This window comes from Caretta caretta, chromosome 5, assembly GCF_965140235.1.
Source record: "Caretta caretta isolate rCarCar2 chromosome 5, rCarCar1.hap1, whole genome shotgun sequence".
Taxonomy (NCBI): domain Eukaryota; kingdom Metazoa; phylum Chordata; order Testudines; family Cheloniidae; genus Caretta; species Caretta caretta.
In genome coordinates, this window is record NC_134210.1 from 121,249,385 (window position 1) to 121,276,392 (window position 27,008).

The window sequence follows — 27,008 nt, forward strand, 5'->3', positions numbered from 1 at the left end:
CTCCTGCTGGTAATAGCTTATCTAAAGTGATCACTCTCTACCTGCGGAAGTGAAGAAACAGATTGATAGAGCCAGAAGATTCCCAGAAGTCACCTACTACAGGACAGGCCTAACAAACAAAATAACAGAACGCCACTAACCGTCACCTTCAGCCCCCAACTAAAACCCCTCCAACGCATTATTAAGGATCTACAACCTATCCTGAAGGATGACCCAACACTCTCACAAATCTTGGGAGACAGGCCAGTCCTTGCCTACAGACAGCCCCCCAACCTGAAGCAAATACTCACCAGCAACCACATACCACACAACAGAACCACTAACCCAGGAACCTATCCCCGCAACAAAGCCCGTTGCCAACTGTGCCCACATATCTATTCAGGGGACACCGTCACAGGGCCTAATAACATCAGCCACACTATCAGAGGCTCGTTCACCTGCACATCCACCAATGTGATATATGCCATCATGTGGCAGCAATGCCCCTCTGCCATGTACATTGGTCAAACTGGACAGTCTCTACGTAAAAGAATAAATGGACACAAATCAGATGTCAAGAATTATAACATTCATAAACCAGTCGGAGAACACTTCAATCTCTCTGGTCACGCGATTACAGACATGAAAGTTGTGATATTACAACAAAAAAACTTCAAATCCAGACTCCAGCGAGAGACTGCTGAATTAGAATTCAATTGCAAATTGGATACAATTAACTTAGGCTTGAATAGAGTCTGGGAGTGGCTAAGTCATTATGCAAGGTAACCTATTTCCCCTTGTTTTTTCCTACCCCCCCCCACCCCCCCAGAACTCACATCTCTGCAGTTCAGATCAGTCCCTGTGACTAATATAGGCTCATTTTTATCAACCAGCATCATTTTTCATCTATGGATACTTATCTATTTTTTGGGTGGAACATAAGAAAAGATTTAAATGAAAATGAAGTTTGTCCAGTCAGGGAAAAGGAGAAGCCTGGAAGCAAGCAATGAATAGGCTATTATCCAGATAGCTGATCTTTTAGAAGATGGTATCATTACTGATTAGAAATTATCTAAGGCACTGATTCAGGTCCCTTTCTGGTTCTATTGAAATGCTTAGTAAAAGGCATCAAAAACAAGCTCAGGGACTGGTCTTGCCTCACACATGTAACTCGCACACAAGGCAAGAGGAGTTTTATGCACCTCAAGAGCCTGATCCAAATTCCAATAAAGTAAATGGAAGTTTTTCCATTGACTCAATGACAGGCCCAGAGATGCCACATTTGAGCCATGATTATACTATGCTCAATAGAGGCCACTCACAAGACTTGTTCTCTCTCTCTTTCCCCTTCCCCCCACCCCATGTTAGTCCAATGTTTTCTTTTTATCTTGTTACTTACCAAATATTTGTGCTACACACACAAGGAGAGAGAGATATGAGCATTCACCAGAGGCCAATGAAAGCAGGTACCACCGGTACGGCGTACTGGCAAGAGCTGGTACACAGCCGACCATATCAGCAGGGGACAGCTTCCCCAGGCCAGCGATTTAAAGGGCCCAGGGCTCTGCTGCGGTAGCAGTGGCCGGAGCCCCAGGCCCTTTAAATTGCCGTCCAACCCCTGGGGCTCCCAGCCGCTACTGCAGCTACAGCTACCATGGGGCTCCCGCGGTGATTTAAAGGGTCCGAGGCTCCCAGCCACCACTACCGCAGCCGGAGCCCCAGGCCCTTTAAATCTCACTTTAAAGGCCCCGCCTCTTCTGGTTGAGGCCCCGCCCCCTTACGGTTGAGGCCCAGCCCCCATGCTCAGGACTCTGGCGTACCGGTAAGTCCTTTAAGTTACTTTCACCCCTGGCATTCACTATTGGAACAAGAAGATTTGGGAGACTGTGGTCATAAAAAATCTCACCTGTGCTGAAAGTAAGAGATCACAGAGTTTCCATTCACTGGGCTAAATCCTGCTGTCAGATTTTACTCTGTTTTTACGCACTTCTTCCTTAGCCACACTGCCTTCTCTTCAGTGGCAGTTTGCCTACATAAGTGCTGGAAGATTTGACTCCCAAGGTTCTCATAAAAACACAAAGACAAAAATACTTTTTGTGAAAAATGCAGTTAACGTGAACTTGCTCCTGGGTACGTTTTCTGAGATGCTGCAAAACAGTGTGTGAAAGGATTCAGCTGCCTTTAAGCCTTCTGATAATCACAGATCTTGAATCTCTCTTACTGGTGCTCATGTGGAATGATACAATTGGATAAAACATTCTGTGACACAATATTTCCACAGAATATAAAGCCAAGGGAAATGTTCTGCATATGCTATTTGTTATATATTGTTTCTTAATCTCGCATGCACGCTCATATAAAATCCCCCTCTGTGTTTATGCAGGGCATGATTCTGATCTCACTTACACAGGTGTAAAGGAGGAGTAGCTGCACTGAAGTCAAAGAAGTTACCGTAAGTAAAGCTGTTCTGAGACCAAAATCCATCCCCCAATCTTTTGCCAGTATAATCCAGCATTGACTTTATTGGAGACCCAGACAGGACCAGGGAGCTGCCTGTGTCGAGTAGCTTGCAGGATTGGAGCTCCAAGGCTCCAATTCTGATCTCTGACCAATTTTATACCAGTGTGATTGCCTTGAGATCAGTAGGCTTACTCTAGCTTCACTCCAGCACATGTGAGATCAGAATCAAACCCTATAAGAAAGACATGTTCTCCGCTCCAAAGGGCTTCTGGTGTAGACAAGACAAAGATGTGGGTCAACTGGAAGGCAGAGTGAGGAGAATAAGGAAAGAATATAGGGTTCCTGGCAGATGAATGCTTTAAAGAGAATCTGAAGGAAACAGAGGGATGGACCTTGGGGCAGTGAGAGGCTGTTTCCCATCACAACAATCAGCATGGCAGAAGGCAAACAGCGCTCCCTGATGAAGCAAGTAATATAAGATCCCTGCTCCTCCCCCTGGGGAAATGAAATAAGTTAATAAAAATTGTTCCTAGCTCAGATGACTCATTTCACTATGTCACAAAGCCTCCCTAGCATCATGGCCAGAGCTGCACAATCTTGTGTGGGGCAGGGAAGGGAGAAGATGCTAACAGGAACCTGAAGCTTGTTTTCCGCAGTGGTTCCCAGGCACTTCCATGCATTATGCTGCAGACTATACAAAATCAGGCAAGTAGCTAAGGGCTTCAAGAGGAAGGCAAAGTGCTGTAGGAAGCTAAAGCCAGGAGCGCTTCTTTTTAAAACCCTTTGGGCCAGATCCTCCGCTGATATGAATCAGTGTTGCTCCATTTGCTTCTATGAAAGCTACCCATTTCCACCAGCTGTTGGCCTGGCCATTTCTTTTTCCCCTGAATAGCACGACCTTGGGTGGGTTAAGTTCAGTTCCTAGTGGACAAGTGTCCACCTCACACAAACCACCACTTGGTGAGTAATCTCAGGAGGGGAGAAGAGTAGAAATAACCCTTCAGTCCTGGTAGGAAGGACTCTACCTCTGGGTCAAGGCACATAGCTGACGTAGCATAAAGGACAAGTACTGCCTGTTCTCTGAATGCACGATTATTCTATTCTATTCTATTCTGTTCTGTTCTGTTCTATATAGGTTCTTATACCATGCTCTGTAGTAACTGAGTGCCTCCCAGACAGGTATCAAGCATTGTGACTAACAGCTCTCACGTGTGGTCTGTTCTCATTCTCTCCCCAGGGGGAGAATTGTGTGTGCAGTAGAGTGTTTTGTTTTCGTGGGGTTTTTTGGTTTTCTGATTAATATACATGTTGCTATGTGTTCATGTTAGAGAGGGCAAGGCGAAGAAGTGCTCCTTGCACTTGGAGCGGAAGGTGGTGAGGTTTGTGATGGCTTACAGTTCCCAGGGGAGTTCGTTCCACAGTCTCGGACCAGAAAGCTCAACCTCCTGTATGGATTAACTTTACTCTTATTATTGAGAGCTCCATTGTGCCAGAGGAACAGAGTTGACGACTACGGTCTTCACCCTGGCACTTGAGTCAATCTTTTAGAGACACTGGGCCCCAGCCATTGAGTACCTTGAAGATAAGGACCGAGAACTTGAACTTGATTCTATCTTCTATGGGGAGCCCGTGTAGCGAGCAGAGGACAGCTTTGACGTACTCATGGTAGTCAGTGTTGCTGAGGAGAAGCACTGTAGTTCTGAACTTGTCGGAATTTCCTAAGCTACTGAAAGCTTCGTGCCCAGGTGTTTTGCTTTGCTATAGTCCTGCTGAAAGGTGACAAAGCCATGAATAACTGAGGTCAGCTCATTATGTGTCGTGATGTTACAGAGTCGCCTAGCCAAACGGGGACAGTAGAAGGCATTACTAGTGGATGCTGCTATGTTAGAGCTTAGCATCAGTGTGGAATATAGCAGGGACCCTAAACTCCCACTGACTTGATCAATTTTCAGTGTATGCCTTCAACCAAAGGAGACTGAATTGCCACTGAGGACTTTTCAAAATGCTTTCCCCTGCCCACCAGTGTCACATCTGTCTTGCTCAGGTTCAGCTCAACCCACTGTTCTTCATGCATGGGCTGATCTACTCCAAGCACTGGGCCATCTTGGTGGTACTGGTATGACCATATGTGGTGAAGAATAGGTAGAGCCGTATGTCCTCCGCATATTGCTGGCACTTGAGTCTATGTCATCTGACCAGTTCATCTAGGGCAGGGGTGGGCAAACTTTTTGGCCCGAGGGCCACATCGGGGAATAGAAATTGTACGGCGGGCCATGAATGCTCACAGAATTGGGGTTGGGGTGCAGGAGGGAGTGAAGACTCTGGGGTGGGGCTGGAGATGAGGAGTTTGGGTTTAGGAGGGTGCTCTGGGCTGGGAGCAAGGGGTTCGGAGGGTGGGAGGGGGATCAGGGCTGGGGCAGGGGTGTGGGAAGGGGTGCAGGTTCCTGCTGGGGGTGCGGGCTCTGGGGTGGGGCTGGGGATGAGAGGTTTTGGGGTGCAGGAGAGTGCTCTGGGCTGGGATCGAGGGGTTCGGAGGGCGGGAGGGGGATCAGGGCTGGGGCAGGGAGTTGGGGCATGGGGAGAGGCTCGGGTGGCAGGCTCTGAGCGGCGCTTACCTCAAGCAGCTCCTGGAAGCAGTGGCATGTCCCTTCTCTGGCTCCTTTGCTGAGGCACAGCCAGGCAGTTCTACATGCCGCCCCGTCTGCAGGCACCACCCCTGCAGCTCCCACTGGAGCACTTAAGGGGGCCATTGGAGCGCATAGGAGCCGGAGCGGGGCCATGCCGCAGCTTCCGGGAGCCGCGTGGTGCAGCCCCAGACCCTGCGCCCTGGCTGGAGCAGGGCAAGCCCGAGACCCCACTCCCCAGCAAGAGCTCGCTGGCCAGCTTAAAACGGCTCATGGGGCAGATCCGGCTCACAGTCTGTAGTTTGCCCACCCCAATCTAGGGGCTGTGTGTAAATGTTGAATAGGAGTAGAGAAAATTGATCCTTGTGGGACTCCACAAGTGAGGGGTTTAGTGGTGGCCTCAAGGTCAAAATTCTCCAGAGCTTTCATTAGAGCTAAAAAAACCCATAACCCAAATAAAGAAATATCACTATTAGGTTAACCAGACAGCAAGTGTAAAAAATCGGGATGGGGGGTAATAGGTGCCTATATAAGAAAAAGCCCCCAAAAGCGGGACTGTCCCTATAAAATTGGGACAGCTGGTCACCCTAATCACTACTCAGCCATGGCTTTCAGCAGGTAAAAGCTTTCTTCTCAGGACAACAGGACAGTTTGATTTTCTGGTCACACTGTTGGGTGATTGTACTGAAAATCTCTGGATTGGTGGGAGAGCATTGCTGGAATTATGGGAAGATACCACTCACAAAACCCATTTCTTTTCTGATCCCGTCTCAGTTTGATCTCGACACCAATGATGTCCCCTAATCAATTTGTGTTTGAATTGCTAGGTGGTTGTTTCATCTCTGTTTGTAGTAAATTGGGTACATGAAACATATTCTGCTTTGTTGCACTGATGTAAATCCAGAGTAACTCCAATAGGGTTATACTGGTGTAAATCCAGAGTAAATGAGAGCATAATTTGGCCCTATGTCTTTGTCAAACATCATGTACCTTTACACAGCTCCTAATAACAGATCATATCTGCAGCTAGTCTGATAGGTTGCTTATTCCACATCTGACCTGTATGGCTGCAGCTGGTTCATGGAGAGAATAGAAGACCTCATGAAAAAGAGAAGGACTAATCAAACAAATATAACACAAGCCACCATGCATGTTTATATGGCGTCTTTCGAACAAAGCATTGTATAATCCTGCTTCCACTTCGCCCATGGGAGTTTTTTAGCCAGTTTCAGTGGGAGCTGGAGCGAGCCCTTAAATAAGAAGCAGGTTTCAGAGTAGCAGCCGAGTTAGTCTGTATCCACAAAAAGAACAGGAGGACTTGTGGCACCTTAGAGACTAACACATTTATTAGAGCATAAGCTTTTGTGGGCTACAGCAGTGTCTTAATGACTCGATCCGACTCCCATTCATTTTAATGGTAGCTGGATCAGGCCATTAATTGCCTGTAGGGTCCTTTATAAGGTTACAGAGGATTAACCAATGGCTTGCAAGTTTATTAGTACATTCCAAAGAGGCAAAATGGAAAGAAACAGCTTAACACCATGTGTTTTTTCTAAACAAAAACTAAATGGACTTCCAATAGAGGTCACGATTTCTTTCAGCCCCAGCAGAATTACAGATTCTTCTTCACAATATGTTGCTCATGTCGACTCCAATTCGGTGTGTACGCACCGCATACACAACTGTCGGAAAGTTTTCTCCCTAGCAGCACCGGTCGGGGCAGCTGTGGAGTTCCCTGGAGTGGCGCCTTCATGGCGCTGAGTATATGACCCTGCCGACCCAGGCACATCCTCAGTCCCTTTTGACCGCCAGTGACGGTCGTTGGAACTGTGGCATCTTGCTCAGCAAGTTCTACCACATTTCCCGAGCTTCGTTTGTTTGCGTTCTCTTTACTTATTAGTTAGTTCTTAGTTGGTAGTTGGTAGTTAGCAGTCGGGCTGGGGGGTTTACCCTCCATCCCGACCGCTTTTTCTTGGGAGGGCTTTCATGCCCAAGTTCCAAGGGTTCAAGTCCTGTAGCAAGCCCATGCCAACAGTCGACCCCCACGACACGTGTCTGAAGTGTCTGGGGGAGGCTCTCCAAGTCGATCAGTGCAGGAATTGTAAGCGGTTTCGCCCCAGAACCAAAAAGGAGCGAGACTTTCGCCTCAGGCAGCTCCTTAGACCTCAGCCTCTGCCGGCGTGGCAAGACCCGGCCCCGAGTTCATCGGTGCGTAGTGCCCCGGTGACAGTGGTGGAAGCGGCACTGCAGAAGGACTCTGGCAGAGACCCGCGGTACTGACACTCCCCAGTGCTGAAAACAGCGGGATCAACCTGGCACCGCTCCCACTCTCTGGCACAGAAGCAACACCAGAAGCAAGGGAGAAGTAGCTCTCTGTCCCAGAGGTCCACCGCTCTGGAGCCGGCCAATGGGGCGCGTCTTTGAGAGGAGCACCGTGTGCCCAAGCCTGCAGAGATGCCACCGTTGACTTCGTCCCCCGCAAAGGGAACCGTCGTGTCATTGGACTCCCCAGACCAGGTAATCGAGGAGGTGGAACTGCCATCCACCCCGGACACCTTTGAGGCCGCGAGGGACCTCATCACCATGACAGCGCTGAGGGCACCCACCCTTCACGCCAAGCCTCCGGTACCGCATCGTGTGGCACCATCTCAAGGCAAACTGGCGATGCTCTGTCCCTCGGCACTGCTGATAGAATCGCGGCACCACTCGGCATCCCGGCACCACTTGGAGTTCCAGCACCACTCACAATCACGGCACCGCTCAAGGTCACACCAGGGCTCCTGCTCGTGACGCCAATCCGCCCGTCAATCCCCATCGCTCAGCAGGTCCCGCTCCCAGCACCGGTCCCGGCGCCTCTCAGCCACCCCATGCAGCTCCACATGGCAGTACCGCTCCAAGTCATGGCACCGCTCTCCAGCCTCATGGCACCGCTCTCCGGCGTCACAATAGCTCCACTCGGCACTGCCCTGGCCATCGCGGTCCTGATCAAGACCAGGGAGGAGTTTGGAGCCATAGTGGAGGAGGGCAAAGTGGTGGCACAGACCTCTTTACAGGCCTCACTGGATGCTGTGGACGTGGCAGCGCGCACCTTGTCCTCTGGTATCTCCATGAGGCATAGCTCATGGCTGCAGGCCTCAGGCCTTCCGCCTGAGGTTCAACAGACAATGCAGGACCTGCCTTTTGATGGAGCAGGCCTGTTCACGGAGCAGACTGACTCTCAGCTACATAGCCTAAAAGACTCAAGGGCTACTATGAAATCCTTGGGTATGCACTCCCCGGCAACCCAATGCAAACATTTCAAACCCCAACAACAGCAGCAGCGCTCCTATCCTCGGCCAAGGCAGGACTTCTACAGGAGAAGTGGCAGGAACACCAGAAGGAAGCCTTCCAACGCCCGCTTCTAGACAGGGCCAGGGCCCAACTAAACCATCTTCAGGTTCCAAGCAGGCCTTTTGATGGGGGGGAACCCAAGGATGGTGCACCAGCCTTGATTCCAGATCCTTCCCCGTCTTTTTTTAATCATCTGTCCCACTTCTACCGTGCTTGGTCCCAAATAATTTCAGACCGCTGGGTCTTCTGCAAGGTGGAAGTGGGATATTCGCTCTAGTTCTGCTCCTACCCTCCCCATCCCTCTTTAGGGACCCCTCTCACAAGCAACTCCTTATCCAGGAGGTGCAGGTGCTCCTCACCATGGGAGCAGTGGAGGAGGTTCCTAAGGAGTTAAGGGGCAAGAGATTCTATTCCCCCAGTACTTCCTAATCCCCAAGGCCAAGGGGGGTCTCAGACCCATCCCTGACCTGCATGGGCTCAACAAATTCATGGTAAAGTTGACATTCTGCATGGTCTCCCCAGGCACTATTATCCCCTCCCTGGATCCGGGAGACTGGTACACCGCCCTCAACATGAAGGATGCGTACTTCCATATAGTGATTTGTCCTGTACACCGGCGCTTCCTATGCTTCGTGGTCACCCACAAGCATTACCAATTCACTGTCCTACCATTCGGCCTCCCAATAGCCCCCAAGTGCATGTTGGTAGTGGGTGCTTTCCTCCATCGACAGCAGGTGCAAGTATACCCCTATCTCGACAACTGGCTGCTCAGGGGCCGCACCAGCGGGCAGGTGCAGTCCCAAAGCCGTTTGGTCAGGTGAACGTTCGGGTCTCCTCCTCAACTTGGGGAAGTCAACCTTGGAACCAACCCAAAGAATAGAATTAATTGGGGCAGTGTTAAACTCAGTTCAGGCACGAGCTCTTCTGCCAGAGACCTGATTCCAAGCCATCAGGGACATAATTCAAAGCCTCCACAATTCCCAACCACAACAGAAAGGGCGTGCCTGAATCTCCTTGGCCACATGGCTGCTTGCACGTACTTGACCCAGCATGCGAGGGTGCAGCTCAGATCTTTGCAGGCATGGCTCGCCTCAGCCTACCGCCCGGGACACAACAGATTGAATTCAGTAGTCATGGTGCCGGGGCAGGTCCTCACTTCCCTCTGGTGGCTCAACCCTCAAGTGGTGTGCAGAGGCGTCCCCTTCCACAACCCTCAACCTTCCTTGTCCCTGGTTACTGATGCATTGGCTCTGGGATGGCGTGCGCATCTAGGGGACCTCCAGACACAGGGCCTGTGGTTGCAAGATGAGATATCCTTACATATCAACATCAAGGAGTTGAGGGCGGTGTGCCTAGCCTGCCAGGCCTGACTACAAGCCCAGTGCATAGCAGTTCTAATGGACAACGCCACCGCCATGTTTTACATCAACAAGCAGGGTGGAGCCCATTCCTCTCCCCTATGTGGGAGTTCTGCAGAGCCCACTCCATTCACCTGGAAGCATCCTTTCTACCAGGAGTTCAGAACATGCTGGCAGACCACCTCAGCAGGTCCTTCCGCACACAAGAGTGCTCCATCCGGCCGGATGTCATACATCTCATTTTCCAAAGGTGGGTTTCCCCAGGTCGACCTATTTGCCACCTGACGCAACAGGAAGTGCCCAGTGATCTGCTCCTTCCAGGGTCACAGGCCCAGTCGCTCACGGACGCATTCCTGCTACCCTGGAGAGGTCGCCTGCTCTACGCCTTTCCCCCATTCTCTCTCATGCACAAGGTCCTGCTCAAGGTCCACTGGGAGTGGGCAAAGGCAAAGTGGGCAAATTCTGATAGCTCCAGTGTGGCCTCAACAGCACTGGTACACCACCCTACTGGAGCTGTCGGTGGATGGACCGGTCACGTTACCTCTCCTCCCCAACTTACTCACTCAGGACCATGGTTGCCTGCATCACCCCGACCTGCGGTTCCTCCACCTCATGGCTTGGAAGCTTCATGGCTGAACCCCATGGAACGTCTGTGCTCAGAACAAGTAAAGTAAAGGAAGTCCTCCGTGGCAGCAGGAAGCCCTCCACTAGAGCCACATATCTGGCAAAGTGGAAGAGATTTTTGTGCTGGTGTGACCAGCATCATACACACAACCCCTCAGGCACCAGTACCCCTCATTTTGGAGTACCTCCTACACCTGAAACTGCAAAGCCTGGCAGCATCCTCCATAAGGGTTCACCTTGTTTCTATCTCGGCCTTCCACCCAGGAGCATCTGGTAGATCCGTCTTTGCCAACCCTATGGTTTGGTTGCTTCCTCAAAGGTCTGGACTGCATACATCCCCAGATCCAGCAGCCTGTCCCTGTGTGGGACCTTAACCTCGTCCTCTCCAGGCTCATGGAGCCCCATTTGAACCATTGGCAACTTGCTCCCTCCTGTATCTGTCTTGGAAGGTAGATTTCCTGATTGCCATTACGTCTGCCGGAGGGTGTCTGAGCTAAAGGCCCTGACCTCTGATCCACCTTACACGGTTTTCCACAAGAATAAGGTGCAACTCAGGCCACACCCAGCCTTTCTCCCCAAGGTGGTGTCGCACTTCCACACCAGCCAGGACATTTTCCTGCCTGTCTTTTACCCTAAGCCTCATGCCAGTAACTGGGAGCAGAGGCTGCACTCCCTCGATGTTTGGCGAGCACTAGCTTTCCACATCGAGCACTCTAAGCCGTTCAGAAAATTGAACCAGTTGTTCATAGCGGTGGGCTCATCTCATCCCAGTCTCATCTCAAAGAATATCCTCCTGGATCACGTCATGCATCCACACGTGCTATGAGCTGGCCAAAGTACCGGTCTCAGCTCTTATGGCACACTCCACGAGGGCCCGGGACTTGTCAGCAGCGTTCCTGGCCCAAGTCCTGATCCAAGAAATCTGCAGGGCAGCAACTTGGTCCTCGGTGCATACCTTCACCTCGTACTACACCATCGTCTAGTACGCCAGAGACGACACGGCTTTCTGCAGACTAGTACTGCAGTCAGCGTTTCCTTAACTCCCACCCCTCCACCTAGGTAAGGCTTGGGAGTCGCCTAACTGGAATCGATACGAGCGATCACTCGAAGAAGAAAAAACGGTTACTCACCTCTCATAACTGTTGTTCTTCAAGATGCGTTGCTCATACCCATTCCAAACCTGCCCTCCTTCCCCTCTGTCAGAGTAACCAGCAAGAAAGAACTGAGGGGGCACCAGGTCAGCAGGGTCATATATTGAGTGCCATGAAGGCACCATTCCAGGGGGCTCCACAGCCAACCCCAACGGGTGCTGCTAGGGGAAAAACTTTCCGACGACCATGCATGCGGCGCACACACACCTAATTGGAATGGACATGAGCAACTCATCTTGAAGAACAACAGTTACAAGAGATGAGTAACTGTTTTTTATTGAGATAGTCCCCCCAAAACCAACTTGACTTGCATATTACTGTTCAGTACCATTTTGTTTGTCCGTTTGTAGTTTGCATGGCAAAATAACACCGACTTTAACGGGCATATGACCCACCCCTTTAATAAATGATCTTTTTGTGACCACTGGTAATTGGGATGCAGATTGAGGCATGGGACAAGGCTCTTCTAGGTTCTCATCCAACTTCTGCTGCTGATGTGTTGCATGACCTTCATCAAAGCACTTAAACATTCTGTCCAAATTTCCGGGGAATAAAAATGCTTGATTCATCTTACTGTATGAATGTGGTGGGACTGAATCAGTTAATGTTCCTACTATGGTTCGGAAATGCAAAATGTAATGCATCGTTAATATATCGATTTTGAGTCAAATTCTCTGCTGATGTAAATTGTGCTGGAATCTTTGGAATTGCACCAGTTTGCCCTAGCAGAGAATATGGTTCTTTCCTTGGTTGAGGTTATGGAAAGCTAAAATGCCTTTATTGCCATGTGTACAGGGAAGAGCTTTGAATAAGTTCGATAGATTTTCCCAGACATGTGGCAATGAAAGCTTGGCAATACCCCAGACCATCATGTCTTTTTATTTTCATGCTGTATGTGCCTTATTTCATTCATATTTTTCCTCTTTTGCAGTCTCCCTCTGCTTTTTCCTCTTTGGAGTGTACTAGTTACTATGGGAACAGTGATGTCATTGCTATGAGTGGGGCTTTCTAACATCCAATTCTTATAATGGTTTGCAATCTATATTAGCATAGCTTGTATCATTGCACCATGGTCTGTGAAAACAAAGGCGTTTCTATGATTATCACGACCATATTATGTAGTGTGTTGTTGTGACGCTTCCCGTATTTATATATTTATGCAATTTAATTTAACACAAATGAAAGTTAATCAGGGCTGAAGTGTAGTTCTCTCGTGAAACAGTAGAAGATTCCAGTAGAGCAAATATTTGTTTGTCATGCATTTGCCAACAATATTCAGGCTGTTAAAATGTTAGCCACTGCCTATGCATGAACTCTTCCTTTTCACGCAAATGTGTTCATTTCAGAGTGAATTTGATGACTTTTTGAAGGCCGCAGGCTCCAAACTCGTTGTTGTTGACTTTTCAGCAAAATGGTGCGGACCTTGTAAAGCGATCAGTCCTGTCATTCATGTAAGTACAGTGTTGCCATCCCATGCCACTCCCAGAATGGGGTGCTGGAATTGACATTGCATGGGGGGAAACCCACAAGGTCAGAGTCTGATCTTTGTTACAATAATGTAAATCCAGAACAATTCTATTGAGGTTAATGAAGTTACTCAAGATTTACACCTGTGTAGCTGAAACTCTAGTTCATAGAGTGTCCCTTTTACTTTTCTTTGCAGAAATGGCCAGGTGTTGAATTAGAAAGGAAGGCATTAGCCACTCCATTGCATCCTGGATATACGATCTACATCCAGGGGAGGGGACACCTATATTATCCTTTGGACATAAAACACATGCTCCGAGTCTTCAAGTAATTTTTATAAGGAGAAAAGGCACAACCACCTTGCTTTCTGGAAGTAAAAAGATTGGCTCTCCTTCAAACTATGTCCTGTCAAACTTGGGCAGTGGGGCTAGACCTGCTGCTATCCTCACTCCTCACTGTCTTCCCGGGTCCTCTCCATTTCTGAATTTGAACCAGCATTCCCTGTCTCCCACCTGAATTCATGGGGAATTCTCTTCCGGGGAACACTTAGGGATAGATTGTGCCTAGTTCTGCATAGGTGACACATGGGGAAAGAGTGCAAAATGAACCTGACTTTCCTTGTGCCCCTGCATGGGGACAAAGTGCAGTCTCTGGCCTTGTGTTCCCACGGTGCAAGCAAGGACTGGGGAATTGAATGCCTACAGCAGTGCTAGAAATCCCATAAGGGATCATGGGACAAAGGTAGAACCTCCCACCTGCTGTCCTGACCAGCGGAGCTGGGATGGCGTGAGAAGGTAAAAGAGTGTAGCAGCAGCCACCACTGCTGTGTGCCCCCCCTGAGGAGAGGTACTACGCCTCCTGCAGACACAATGCCTTCAGGAGCTGGGCACCTTTGCACACACCCTTCTGCACGTTGTAGCTTATAGCCCTTAATATGAGAGAGAGGCGCAGACCTGGAAGGCAGGAAGTTGTGGGCCTGATGCAGGGTGGAATTGTATGGTCTGTGCTATGCAGGAGGTCAGACTAGATAATCATCCTGGTGCCTTCTGGCCTTAAAAATCTACGAACTCCTGAGTTCTACATTCAGCTGAGACATGGACCCCCTCTCTCTGGCAAACAGGGATAATCATACTTGCCTATCTCTCTGGGGTGCTGGGAGGGTTAATTAACCAGAGCTTACCAAGAACTCAGAAAATGAAATCCTAGATAGTGATATTATTCTAGTGACATTTACATTTCAGTGCTATATAATTGTTCTGATCCCAGGCCCTGAGTCTGCAAAAGGATCCGCAGAGGCAGACCCCTGTGCTTGTGCAGAGTCCCACTGAAGTCAACAGACTGGTTCAGGCGTCCTCTCACACAGATTTGATTGCAAGAACTTGGCCCTCACTTGTATCAATCTCTTGGTTTTAGCTGTGTAGTACTCTTATCACTTAGAGCAACTGGAAAGTGCATTAAGGACTCCAGGAACCCAAGGGCTCATAATAACCTACAGTGAAAATGTCTAATACTGGAAATCAGTAACAGTTAGATGGAGAATGTTTCAATCCATTAGAGACAACAGGCTTTTAGCAAAGCTCTTAAACTGACACCCTGCATGGAAACATCTTAATGAATCAAAATCGGGCCCCATTGGTGGTTTTGCTGCAAGATGTGCTAATGTTTAAAAAACAATGATGTAAACAATTATGGGACTGAGAAGCATAAACTTTTCCAAAAGACAACCCTTCACTCTTTTGCACCTTGCCAGCCTGTGAGATGAAAATGAACAGAGGAATGCTCACTCTCAGGTCAACGGTTCAAATTTCAGCCAAGGGGTCAGTCACTGATATTTATTCCCATCTGCTGGTGCCCTGTGTGAAAGAGCCGAGAGTCTCAGTCCAGTTCTCAATGAGTAGGCGTGCACCTTGCAAGACCCTCCCAGATGAGCATGCAGCTGTGATATTAGTTGGGGCTCAGCAGACAGACAAAGGAGCCTCCAACTATGCTGCATTGCTGCTGTGTGTCAGGAATATCGCAACTGGGAAGCACAAAAACATCACTGTGCCAGTGCATGAAAGGGGTCTTGAGCATCTGCTTTTCCTGCACTCGGACCAACTTTTCCTTGCCAGCCTTCACAAAGACCATCACTGCACGTGCACCGTTGCTGTCTCTCAGAAGACAGGCGACTTACTGATTCAGCACAAAGACAGAACTACACAGGGAATGGACGATGGATATGTCTACACAGCAGTTGGGAGGTGTGAGTCCAAGCTCATGTAGACTTACACATTCCCTCTCTAGTCAAGCTCGTGTACTGGCGGTGGCTAGCGGGAGGGGCTAGCTGCCCCAAGTCTGAGCCTGGCAGAGACCCTATGCAAGTACTCAGGCAGCTAGCCCAAGCTGCTGCTCATGCCACCATGGCCACACTGCTGTGTTTAGGGGCTAGCTCGACGAAAACTAACGTATGCATGTCTGCAGGAGTTGGGAATCTCACCACTCGGCTGCTGTGTGGACATGCCCGAAGACTGATGGCATGGGATTAAGGAAAAACTTATCCTGAACAAACTGGGGACAGTGAGATCTATCAAATTGTTGAATAGTTTCCAGCAAGGGCAATTATAAAAGCCCCATCAGTTTGGTCTTTTAATACTAGTCTCCAGAAAACACTGGGAAATGTACCAGAGTGAACAACTCTTCCTTTACTTTGTTTTCTCCAATGATAGCCTCTAAATGATCACCATAGCGCGCTGCAGGCCATTACTGCAGGATTCTGCAATACCTCCCTGTAAAGGAGTCCTACATTGCCAGGGAAATGGACAGGAGGATCTAATAAGGCTTCTCCCTCCTCTCTGATTCTGTGCTCTGCCCTAGAAGTGGTCACTCAGGGCCTTTGGCAAGTCAGAGTATAGAAGCTTTCACTGCCACTGCCCGTGCTGTACTTGTTCTGTAGATAAAAGGGGGTGATGAGTCTTTCCACTACTATCCCACTGTGCACTAGTTACTGCATAGGTGGCCAGTCTGGTCTATTTCCTGTACTCCACTGCACAGAGGTCAGGAACAAAACATATCTTTTTCAGGCTAAGCATCCATGCCAGGACTGCTGCTGAGAGACTTGCTGTTGGGGACTGTGACAGGGTTAGGACCCACCACCGCTGGCGCCTCCCCCTGGTTGCTCCGGGAATTAGCTCTATCCAGTCATGGAGCACCTTTTTCACGTGGTGCCTTGCCCTTTGTCTGCTCTGCTGCTTCGGGGACCCTCATTGCTCCCCGCTCGGCAGCGTCCTCTTCAGGACACTGCCCTGCGGCAGTGCCCACTGCTCCGGTCTCACCCCCTTCTGGGGGTTTGGTGTTACCAGCAGTCCACGATCTGCTCCTATTGTAGTGGCCGCCTGCAGCCTCTAAGTCTAGCCCCTTATCGCAGGGAACAGCCACAGCCTGGATCAGGCCACTCTCCTCTTCAGCCAGGTGTAGCACAAGGGGAAGGGGGGACCCAGGCCCACCCGCTACTCTGGGTCCTGACCCAGGGACCCTCTAGCGGCAGCCTCTCTACCCTCCTCCTCTCCCCTTGCCCTGCTATTATCCTTGGGCCACTTCCCCTTCTGCCCTATGCCCCTGCCTCGCCTAGGCCAGCAGCCTGGGGTTTTCCTTGGTCGGAGCTCCCCAGGGCCTTCTGGCCTTCCCCAGCACTGCTCTGTCCAAGGTGCTATCTTTCAGCCCAGGAGCCAGCCCTCCTCCCTTGACCACCAGGGAGAGACTGCCCACTCCATTCCTGGGCAGCCTTTATATATGGCTGAGTCTGGCTCTGATTGGCTGTCTCTAACTCAGCCTCTGATTGGCTCCCTAGCAGGCCTTCTCTGATTGGCCATTCACCTGCACCACCTCCTTGGCCTGCTGACGCCCCATCTAGGATAGGAGTGGGGCAGCCACCCCACTAAAGGGACTATCAGCAATTGTCTAGTATAGCCAGGACTGAGGTCTGCCCAGGGAAGGCCAGGATATTTGTTTTGGATTCCACTTTTTCAGTATGCACAAGCCTGAGGACAGGATTTTACTCTTCAGTGAATACTGAAGAAAATGGATTCACCCGTGCGGCTAGCACAGGGATGAAAACAATGTTCTTTGGGGATTTCAATGGGGAATTCTTTGGAGAATGCTTTATCTCATGTCATCCCCTTGGAATTAAAATGCTGATGGATTCTGGTTTGACAATGGGTCTATTCTGATCCTTATTCTCACTACGAATAGTCACATTGGCTTCATGGGGCCTGCTTGTGATGGGAGGGGCTACTCAACATGACTTGGTGTATCAGAGTCTGGCCCAAAATGAGTTGCAAACAGGTGGGAGCAGATTCACCCATGGGTTCTGGCTGCTTTGCACCACTTCAGCGATGCAAAGAAGTATAAATCTGGTTTACACAGCTCACTAGCCCTTTGTTAACTAGGATCCCTGACACCTGATCTCCCCTTCCCATGCAGGGTCAGGGATTTCCAGCTTCCCTAGAGCTGACTAGGGTAGCTGCAGAATGTATTTTGAAACAATGGGGATTTTCTTGCCATCTTTCACCTTCACACAGGGCAATGCTGTTGCTCCTGATTTTCCATAAAAGGGAAAGCAAAAGAGACACCTTCACAGCATTACAAACAACTGAGTGAGCAAGTGATATAGGCTTATGTTAAAATCAGTGTCAGAACTTGTTCCGATGACTCAGTGTCTTTCAAGTGAAAAACATAAGGACACTGCTTTGAAAGCTGCTGTCTGTGACCTGTCAGGCAGGATCACTGCCCGTGGAAGGAGGGTTAAAGAAGGATGAATCTGGTGGTGCCTGCTAGGAAGACAGCAGGCAAATGTCACATGATGGAGAATTAAGAACACACACACACCCCACAACTGTTGTTCTAATTGGCTCCCTACGGATAGGTGCTGTGTTGCAGCCATGCTCATTTGTTGCTCAGCAACTGTTTTAATCAGGCAGAGTCTAATGAGAGGCTTGACCCACAAGCTATTAGCATAGAATGAGTAGCTAATAACATGAGAGAGCCCCTGCAGGGACTCTGTTTTCCTGGAACCTTCTAGTATTTCCTGGGAAATGGAGGGCTTGATGCAGCATTGCCTTACTCCAGCTTTTTGCTGGTGTCGCGCTGTTGTTGGCAATGGAGCGAAGCTAGAGCCTATCGCTCCTGTCAGAGGTCTAAAAAGACAGAAGAGGAGGGCGAGTCCATTGATTAGATGGTGCTCAGGAGATGTAAAGCACCATATGAATGCTAAGAGGCACACACTGTTCTTCATCCCACTGTGCCTGGACTTCATGCCTCTGTTCTGGTTCCTCTGCACAGGGGAAAGGCAGGATCCCAGAAGTCTACGTAGTGGATTGCTTCACAGAGGATCCCTGTGTTCCCAGTGCAGGGGTTGGGTTTAGGGTGAGAGGGGGCTGAGCCAGGAAAGGGGTGCGGATGTGACTAATGGCTGTGTGACTTCATGGCCATACTGGACAGTCCGACAGATGGAAGTGGGGGAGTGGGGCACAGCGGAAGCAACTTCAATCCTAATAACGCACTAGTGGCTGAGGAGTGGCTCCAGAGCCTGGAGAAAAATCCACAGCACATGGTGCTGACTGTGTGCTGCTGGGCCAGGACTTGCCCCAGTCCTGTCTCTGTTAATCTCAGGACCGTGTACATCTCATGTACAGATGGACTCTTACTGTGAGCCAGGCAGTGGCTTCGGAACACCAGCACGCCTGGGGGTGTTTGGATCTGGACCCTTGTATAAAATTAGTGGCCAAATGTGACATTTAGATCTGGGAGCAAATCCCTAAAGGCCCGGGGTTTGGTTCTGGCTCCCCTCGAATCTCTTCCAATATTTTCCCAGAATTTCTGGGTAAACGGTGGGCTGCTGACTTGAATCTAGTGCTTGTGAGAGAAGCCAGCCCTGGACCCCTGAACTTCCCTACCCCATAACAAGTACAGCACCAGCAGCAGCTAAGGAAGCTTCCCAATGCTGCCCTGCCAATTTGCTTCAGCAATGACCTGGAGGCATCACATCTGGAGGGATCTAGCGGTGCAAGCAGAGTTCAGTTCCCAGCCCAAAGCAGAAAATAAAACCAATTAGGGGCACCCAGTGGGTAATCTCAGCAGAATGCTCATTCCATCAGAACACACCATATCTGGAGAGAATCCCACAGGCCTTCTCTGGCTATTACTAGATCTGTGGTTTAATACGAAACTCCAGCTTTTTTTAATAATGTAGCTTCTGTACTGGAGATGTAATGCTGACATATTGTTATGCTTATTAATGTTACTTCCGCAAACAAGTGTATTTATTCCATTTATTCCTAAAGGACCTGGCTGTTCGGTATGACAATGTGATGTTCTGTAGTGTGGATATTGATCGGGCAGAGGTAAGCTATTGACACCATGTTAGTTGAAATCATGCTATTGAAATCATGTTCATGTATAATAATAATTAATAAATACCCGGCTTTTATCATCAGTAGCTCTCAAAACACTTCACTGTCTTTAATGTTAGACCTTGATCTGTGCATTTAATAAGTAGCCCCTACGTGAGTAGTACTCACCTAAGAAGTAAGTCTCACTGACTGCAAGAGATTGCAAGATCTTACCTTCCATGTCCCTTTTTTCAAGAAATCAGATAATATCAAAACACAATCCATTTCCACAGAGGACATTAGTAGCTAGTGATTTAATATAGATTAGAAATGGGCCAAAACCGTGTGAAATGGCTGCCTACTCCCCAAATATTGATCATTCATATAAAATGGAACCAGATTCAAATCACCTTTGGTTTTGATCTTTGCCAAATCAAAAACCTGATTGATCATGTTTTGAAAAGCCAACACCAAACACAGCTTTGTCAAACGTAGCAGTACAAATAGGTCCTGGTTTTGGAAGGACATACCAGGCATTGACTTCAATGCAATTACTTCTGGTTTACATGGGTATCATTTAGATCAGATTCAGGGCCAAATCCCTGATACAGATACTGTGAGTCACCCATACGGATTTAGATAGTAAAGAGATAACAAGCTGCCTGCTTTTTGAATTTTCACCAATCTTTGTCCTGGGATTTTTAATTCTCAGTTGTGCTTAAATTTAGAGCAACCCCCTGTCACTTGCGCTGGATTGTGCAGTGTCATAGCCTCGGCAGCTGTTGTTCAGCATAGTTCTGCTGAACTTAATGGCACTTTGCCAGTTTACACCAGCTACAAATCTGGCGCTGTACAGCCAATAGGGTGACCATATAGCAAGTGTGAAAAATCAGGACGGGGAGTGGGTGAGGGGGGGAATTGGTGCCTATATAAGACAAAGCCTCAAATATCGGGACTGTCCCTATAAAATCGGGACCTCTGGTCACCCTAGCAGCCAAAGCAAACAAAGTCCATATCATTTTACTACAAGTAGCGTAGGATCTCCAGCTAATAGCAGAGATACCAAGTAGCCATAAAGGATTAGCTGGACATTCCATTGCCTCTTTTTAAGGAGCTGACATTTTCTTTACCATGCCATAGCAATCTCTACCTTTGTCTACAGCTGTGCAATATGGACATTTTCACATCAGCATATCAATGAGCTAGAAAAATCTCAACAGCACCTTCAAGCTATTGTACAATATATCAAGTGGCAAGGTAAAACTGTGAATAATGAAGTTCTTATAGAGGTTGTACAAGAAGCACAGGAGTGCAAAAGCTCTCACTGACTCAATTCAGTGCGAATGACGAGCAGTGACGACACCTTGCTGAATGCTTTGTAAGGCATTCTCGTGAGTAATAATTGTGTACTCTGTGTTATGATTTTATCTTGCCATATAATAGCTCGATGGTACTGTGCAAACAGCTTTTCTGGTTTCTATCTTACAGGTAAATTTCCTGTATTTCTCATGACTCATTCTTTATAATTATTATAGCTATTTGCCTGAAAGCAGGCCCTTGGATCTTAATGAATGGTTCTAGCACTAGTATGACAGGTGATTTTTTTCTCACTTTTCTAGGATGTGGCTAATTCTTGTAAAATTATAGCCATGCCGACATTCCAGATGTACAAGAAAACGGAAAAGGTATTGTATAGCTAGTGACATAAAATGGTAATTGTGGGTCTTTGTTTTATTAGTATGGCAGCAAAGGCTAATAACTTGCTGTATCCCTCCCTAATGACAACTAGGCCTGGTTCAGAAGGATTTCTCCGAAACTCCTGCCCACATTGCTGTGACGAGGTGGGAATGTTCTTAATGTTGTCTCTGAATACTGTGTGGGTGCCTCGGTTTCCCCTATGCATTTCTTAAGTATCTAGGTGGTGAGATAAGGGTGTGTGATTGTTGCAGAGCCCTAGAGGGCAGGTGTGATGCTGTCTGCACAGAGAATGGCCAACACCCTGTCTCCTGGCAACTGATGGCTTGGGGCCCACCTCTGCAAGGTGCCAACTGAAGATGTTGGAGAACAAAGAGATCAGGTGGCCTTCTGGCCCAGGAAAGTTACAAAAGGCCAGAGGAGGGGCTGGAGAGAGTGCCAGTTTGGAGCTGGCTGGGGAAACAGAGGGAGGCCCAGAATCTGGGTCTGGGCTCCCTAGTCCCCAAGATAGACCTGACTAAGGGGTCCTGTTTTCTGTACTTACAAGCTCTGTTTTAGACTGTGTTCCTGTCGTCTAATAAATCTTCTGTTTCACTGGCTGGCTGAGAGTCATGGTGAATCGCAGGAAGTGGGGGGTGCAAGGTCCTGACTCCGCCACACTCCATGACAATTGCACTGAGTAAAAAGGCTTCTATTTTTAAATATTTCAGGCTTTTGTGTGAAACAAGTGCCTAAGAAAATAAGACCTTTTGCAAAAGAAAAAGCTCAGCTGTGGGATTTGAGCCACAAAGTTTAAGTCTTGATTTCCCAAAAATCTGGGGACGTTGAGTTCCAGAGTATTGATACAACCCATTAAAGAGTTTGGATCTAGAACCAAACATCTGCAGATTTCAGAACCAGGTGGGGTTTTTATTCTGGGTCCATCTCTAGATCAGACCAGTGGGTCATTGTCACAGGGTGACTGGTCCCTGTGAATGAAGCAGGTCCTGTTCCTCTGTACCAGAATAGGTGCTCCCAATTTGGCCACTTAAAAGAACAGGGCAGCAGCTGAGGTCTATAAAGGATCAAGGAGAGACCCAATAGGAGGGAGTCAGAGTTGTCGGATTCAGTCAGGGGTAGGCAAAAGCTGACAGATACCAGGAGCACTGGAGGAGGTCCCAGAGGAAGCCAAAGGTACTTCCTGCAGGAAGGCTGAATGCAAAGAGAGCATCCCCAGTCCAGGGCTGGAGAGCTCAGAAGGCAAGGGACCCAGAGGAACCAGAAGAGGGCCCAGGGGAAGTGAGGATGCACCTCAAACAAGAATGCTCCCCAGCAGAGAGACTGTAGGGGGTCCTTGCTGGGAAGAGCGGGATTTAAATCCGCTGTGGTGGCTGTCCTGGGACAAGGACAGGAGAGGATGGACAGAGACTCCAGGTGTGGATCAGAGGTGCCACTGTGTGCTTTGTGGGGCATCGAAAGATGAAATGCCTTAAGTTTTAATGACTACTTGCACTGGGCTGAGAAATAGACCACGCCTGGGATGGGAACTTGCTTGGGACCATTTGCATAATGGAACTGGTATATTATAAAGCAATCAGGGTATTATTCTGTCACTTTGAGCCTAAAGTGAAGTGACTGGGGACTCTGAAAGGCTAATCTGAGACGGTGCACACGTCATGTCAGTGCCTGCCGCGGGAGGGCGCTCCAAGTGGGACTGCCCTAGGACAGTCATCAAGTACTGTGGTCTGCCACTGCAGTCCTGGCCTTCAGCATCCCCATTTTGCTGGTCATGGGTCTCTCTCCAATGCAGAAGGCACTGTGAAGAATTGTGTTGAATTGTGTGGTGGTCTTATAGCCTCGAAAAACGTGCACAGGTCGAGGAGCTACAAGGAGAGCACAAAACTACGCGGATTTTGAGTCAGGCAAAGAAGCCAGGTCTATGGCAATGAGAGGCTGTAGCGTGGGTTAAATCACTGCACTACGCAGCCCAGTGGAAAGTTCACAAGCTGCTTTTCAATCCTGTTTGCTTAGGGCAGCCAAAACACTAGCGTTGGCATTGATAAAAGAAGATAGGCTAGAAGTATTGAAAATAATGAAGAGTAGAGTGAAGGCTACTAGAGTGCTTCTCTTGCTCCAGTCATAAAATACAGGGTCAAGGGATCAATCAATGAAATAAAGTGCCAAACCTACCCTTTGCAATTGCACTCCAAATTTTGTGTGGACAGATGCTCAGTTACGTGTGGACACTGCATTTTTGCACACAGGGTTGATCCAAAGGCCACTGAAGTCACTCGAAAGACTCCCATTGGCTTCAGTGGGCTTTGGCTCATGAGACAGATGGGCAGTAGCTAGATATGCAATTATCCATTTTGTGAGACCAGTTGCAATTTGCACATGCAAATCTTAGGTGCAAGGATGAACATGGAAAAACTTGGTTGCAAAAAACTATGGGCATAATTTTGAGGCAGCTTTAGACAATTGGGCTAAAAAGGCAACACATTTGAAGTGTATAAAAGGGAATTCTTTTTTCATCCTTTTAACCTGTCGAACACACTGCTGCCACAGGATATTAGTGACGCAAATAGCATAGTGATATGCTCACGTGAATAAGCCACAATGATATCCTGACAATGCATAAACTGCTTACCAGAGAAATTGTATCTGTATCCATGGTAAATTACTGCACAATTAGCTAGATGAAATATGTGTGTGTGGGGAAGGAGGTGTTTACTTTCTTCTGAAACATCCAGTTCTATGATGACCATAAGAAACAGGATCCCCAACAAGATGGACCATTTTGTCCTTTCATCCTTCTGCATCATGCTCTGTCCTTGTATGGCAATTCTGACTGATCTGCTCCAAATGTCATAGTGCTATTCCGAGATGCTAGTGGTTGGATGTGGTGATTTGGGTGTGATCACAGGCACGAGGACAGTCTGTAGGTGACTTGCAGGGAATGCACGGTACAGTTTGGGGATTCCAGTACACTTAGAGCTAAGTTTCTCACAGAAGATTACCCCAATGAGCTCTACCTCAGGGTCCCACTGAATACCAGGTGTTATAACATACACTTATTTGCCTTTGGGGCTACAATGTACTATACTGTAGTACAAGTAATGCACAAAATAGTTCACATCCATTCAGGTGTTCAGCCAAGGTTTGGTCTATTTCTAATATCCCCATCACAATGGTTTGTCCTATTAGTAGTCATGTAACATCCTTTTGTGTTGTGGATCCCTCTGTTAGAAGACTGAATGCTATTAAAAAAGAACCAAAATGACTTGCTTTACAGATGGCATTAAATACAGTCCACTTTTTAATCCACAGATCCCCTCCTACCCCCTTATTTCCCTTTCCCTTTAACTTTGTAAAAAGAACTAGTAAGTTGACTTGCTTAGTCAGCAAAACCTTATGTGATGGACTGTCACAGCTAGGTTGAAAATGGTCTGAGAGCTCATATAAGTGTTCTTGTGAAAGGTAAAGCATCAGACTCACTGAATACTTATAAAATAACTTCATTTATTTACAGATGACTGAAAAAATATAGATTACATAGACAGAAAGGCTCACTGATCAATGGACAGGCCTCCTAGAAGTGAAGACAAGGTAGTTTTGCTTTTAGGGGCCTGATTCAGCAAAACATTTAAGGATGTGCTTATTTTCCCTCAAAGTCAATGGGACTTAAGCACGTGTTTAAAGTTAAGCACATGTTTAAATGCTTTGCTGAATCAGGGCGTAAGAGAAGGAGTCCCAAATATCTGTCTCTGTGTTAGAACAATCCTTGCATATGAATCTCCCCATGTGTAAGGTTATGCAGGTGTGTAAATGTTTGCAGAATCAGAGCTTTAGTATGCAATTCTTATGAAATTTTATTCTTTATCCCAAACATTTTTTTTAAAAAGGAACTTTCTAAATTGCAACTTACTGCTTTATCAAATCAGAAGTTTGTGCAAAAATAAACCTTCTTTTTTTGTTGTTTTGTTTTGTCTGTTTATTTGTAACTAGATTTGGGAAATTACTGGTACTGACACAGGGAAGTTGGAAGCAAAGATTGAAGAACTAATGTAGTTCCTGCAGAAAACAAAAACAGAAGTTCCAGTAAAATCCACCTTTTGCAGTCTCGCATGTGTCTATTTTCCTTCAACACAGTTATTCAGAAATGATGCATCAAAATGTATAAAGATTCTCACCTGTACAGGAAGGAGAATCTTGTGGTTAAGGCACAGGAATGGGACTCAGGAGATCTGGGTTCATTCTTGGCTCTGCCTACAGTTGCCTAGGGTTGCCCAGTGTCCTGCTGACCGGGCCGTTAAAAGTCCGGTTGGCGCTGTGGTGGCAGGCTCTCTACCCAACTCCAAGTGGCTCCCAGAAGTGGCCAGCATGTCCCTCTGGCTCCTAGATGTAAGGGTGGTGAGGGAGCTCCATGTGCTACCCCGAGTGCTGACTCCACAGCTCCCATTGGCCAGGAGCCTGCGGCCAATGAGAGCTGTGGGACAGCGCCTGCGGGCAGAAGCAGCGCGTGGCACGGAGCCCCCTGGCCACATCTCCACCTAGGAGCCAGAGGGACATGCTGGCCACTTCCGGGAGCCACCAGAGGTAAGCGCCACCCGGCACCTGCACCCCTCACCCCCTCTCACACCCCAACCCCCTGCCCCAGCCCTGAGCCCCCTCCTGCACCCAAACTCCCTCCTGGAGCCCACACTCCACATCCACTCCTGCACCCCATCCTCATCCCTGAGCTCCCTCCAGAAGCCTGCACCCCCTCCCATGCCCCAACCTCTTGGCCCCAGACCTGAGCCCCCTCCTGCACCCCAAACTCTTCATTCGCAGCCCCACCCCAGAGCCCACACCCCCAGCTGGAGTCCTCACCACCACCCCCCGCACCCTGAGCTCCCTCTCACACTCAAATTCCCACCCAGAGCCTGCCCCAGCCCTGAGCCCCCTTGGCCCTAGCTCAGAGCTCCCACCTGAACCCTAACCCCCAGCCTGGAGCCCCCTCCCGCATCCTGGACCCTTCATTTCTGGCCCCACCCTGGAGCCCACATGCCCAGCCCAGAGCCCATACTCCCTCCCACACCACAACCCCTACCCCAGCCCGGAGTCCCCTCCCACACTCCAAACCAGAGCCCTCACCGCCTCCTGCCCCAGCCCAGTGAAAATGAGTGAGCAACGAAGGGAGGGGAAGAGCGAACGATGCAGCATGGAGTGAGTGGGGGGCAGGGCCTTGGAGAAGGGGCAAGTCGGGGTGGGGCCTTGGGGCAGGGGGTGAGGCAAGGGTGTTTGGTTTTCTGCAATCAGAAAGTTGGCAACCCTAGCTCTGCCACAGACTTTCTGCGTGAAATCCTGGCTCCCACTGACTTCAGTGGGGTGAGAATCCACCCTTTATGTAACCTGGGGCATGTCACTTAGAGCCAGATTTTCTAAAGAGCTGGGGGGCTAATTCACAAGTGCTCAGCGTTCCAAATTGGGGCCAGTTTTGCAAAAAAGCACATTGGCTGCTGGCCACTCGTTAACAATCTGGCATAAATGGTGCCTAAGTGGAAGTTGAGTTCTTTAGAAAACCTGGTCTTCAATTCAATCAGTTGGAAGAGGATGTCCCAGGAAGGAAACAGCAGCTCCCAATGTGATACCTAAGCAATACCTGCTGGGCTGAGCTCTTTGGAAAAGCAGCCATTTATTCCGGTGCTGAAATGGGAGTTTAAAAACCTGGCCCCATCTCTGGGTATTGAGCACTTCTGTAAAAATCTGGCCCTTAATCCCCCAGTTTCCTCATCTGTACAAGGGGGTTAATAACACTTCAGTGCCTCCCGGGGGTACTGTGCGGGGCCCAGATTTTACAATGAGAAGCACAAGACAGAAGCCTATACATAAAGTTTATGAATCAGCATGTTTTCTAGATAAGCAGCATTAGCAAGTCCCAAACAGACCTCCCCTCCCTGTGCCGCTGTAAGACTGCTCGTATAGCTGCTCTATGTT

General features: G+C 48.6%; 1 protein-coding gene across 1 annotated transcript; it reads left to right on the top strand.

Annotated features, from left to right (window-relative positions):
• Nucleotides 1-3,120: 3,120 nt before the first annotated feature.
• LOC125636417 (thioredoxin-like) lies at nt 3,121-25,100 on the top strand. The gene is made up of 5 exons (XM_048849431.1): nt 3,121-3,144; nt 12,873-12,977; nt 19,311-19,370; nt 20,978-21,043; nt 25,038-25,100. The coding sequence occupies exons 1-5, from the start codon at nt 3,121-3,123 to the stop codon at nt 25,098-25,100; spliced, it is 318 nt and encodes a 105-aa protein (XP_048705388.1).
• The last annotated feature ends 1,908 nt before the right edge of the window (nt 25,101-27,008 follow it).

What these genes read in the sequence shown, in the direction of transcription:
- LOC125636417 (XM_048849431.1), top strand. Translation starts at nt 3,121, where the DNA reads ATGCTGCAGACTATACAAAATCAG. An exon ending in CGATCAGTCCTGTCATTCAT is followed by an intron (nt 12,978 to 19,310) that starts GTAAGTACAGTG and finishes TTATTCCTAAAG; the next exon opens with GACCTGGCTGTTCGGTATGA. An exon ending in TGTACAAGAAAACGGAAAAG is followed by an intron (nt 21,044 to 25,037) that starts GTATTGTATAGC and finishes ATTTGTAACTAG; the next exon opens with ATTTGGGAAATTACTGGTAC.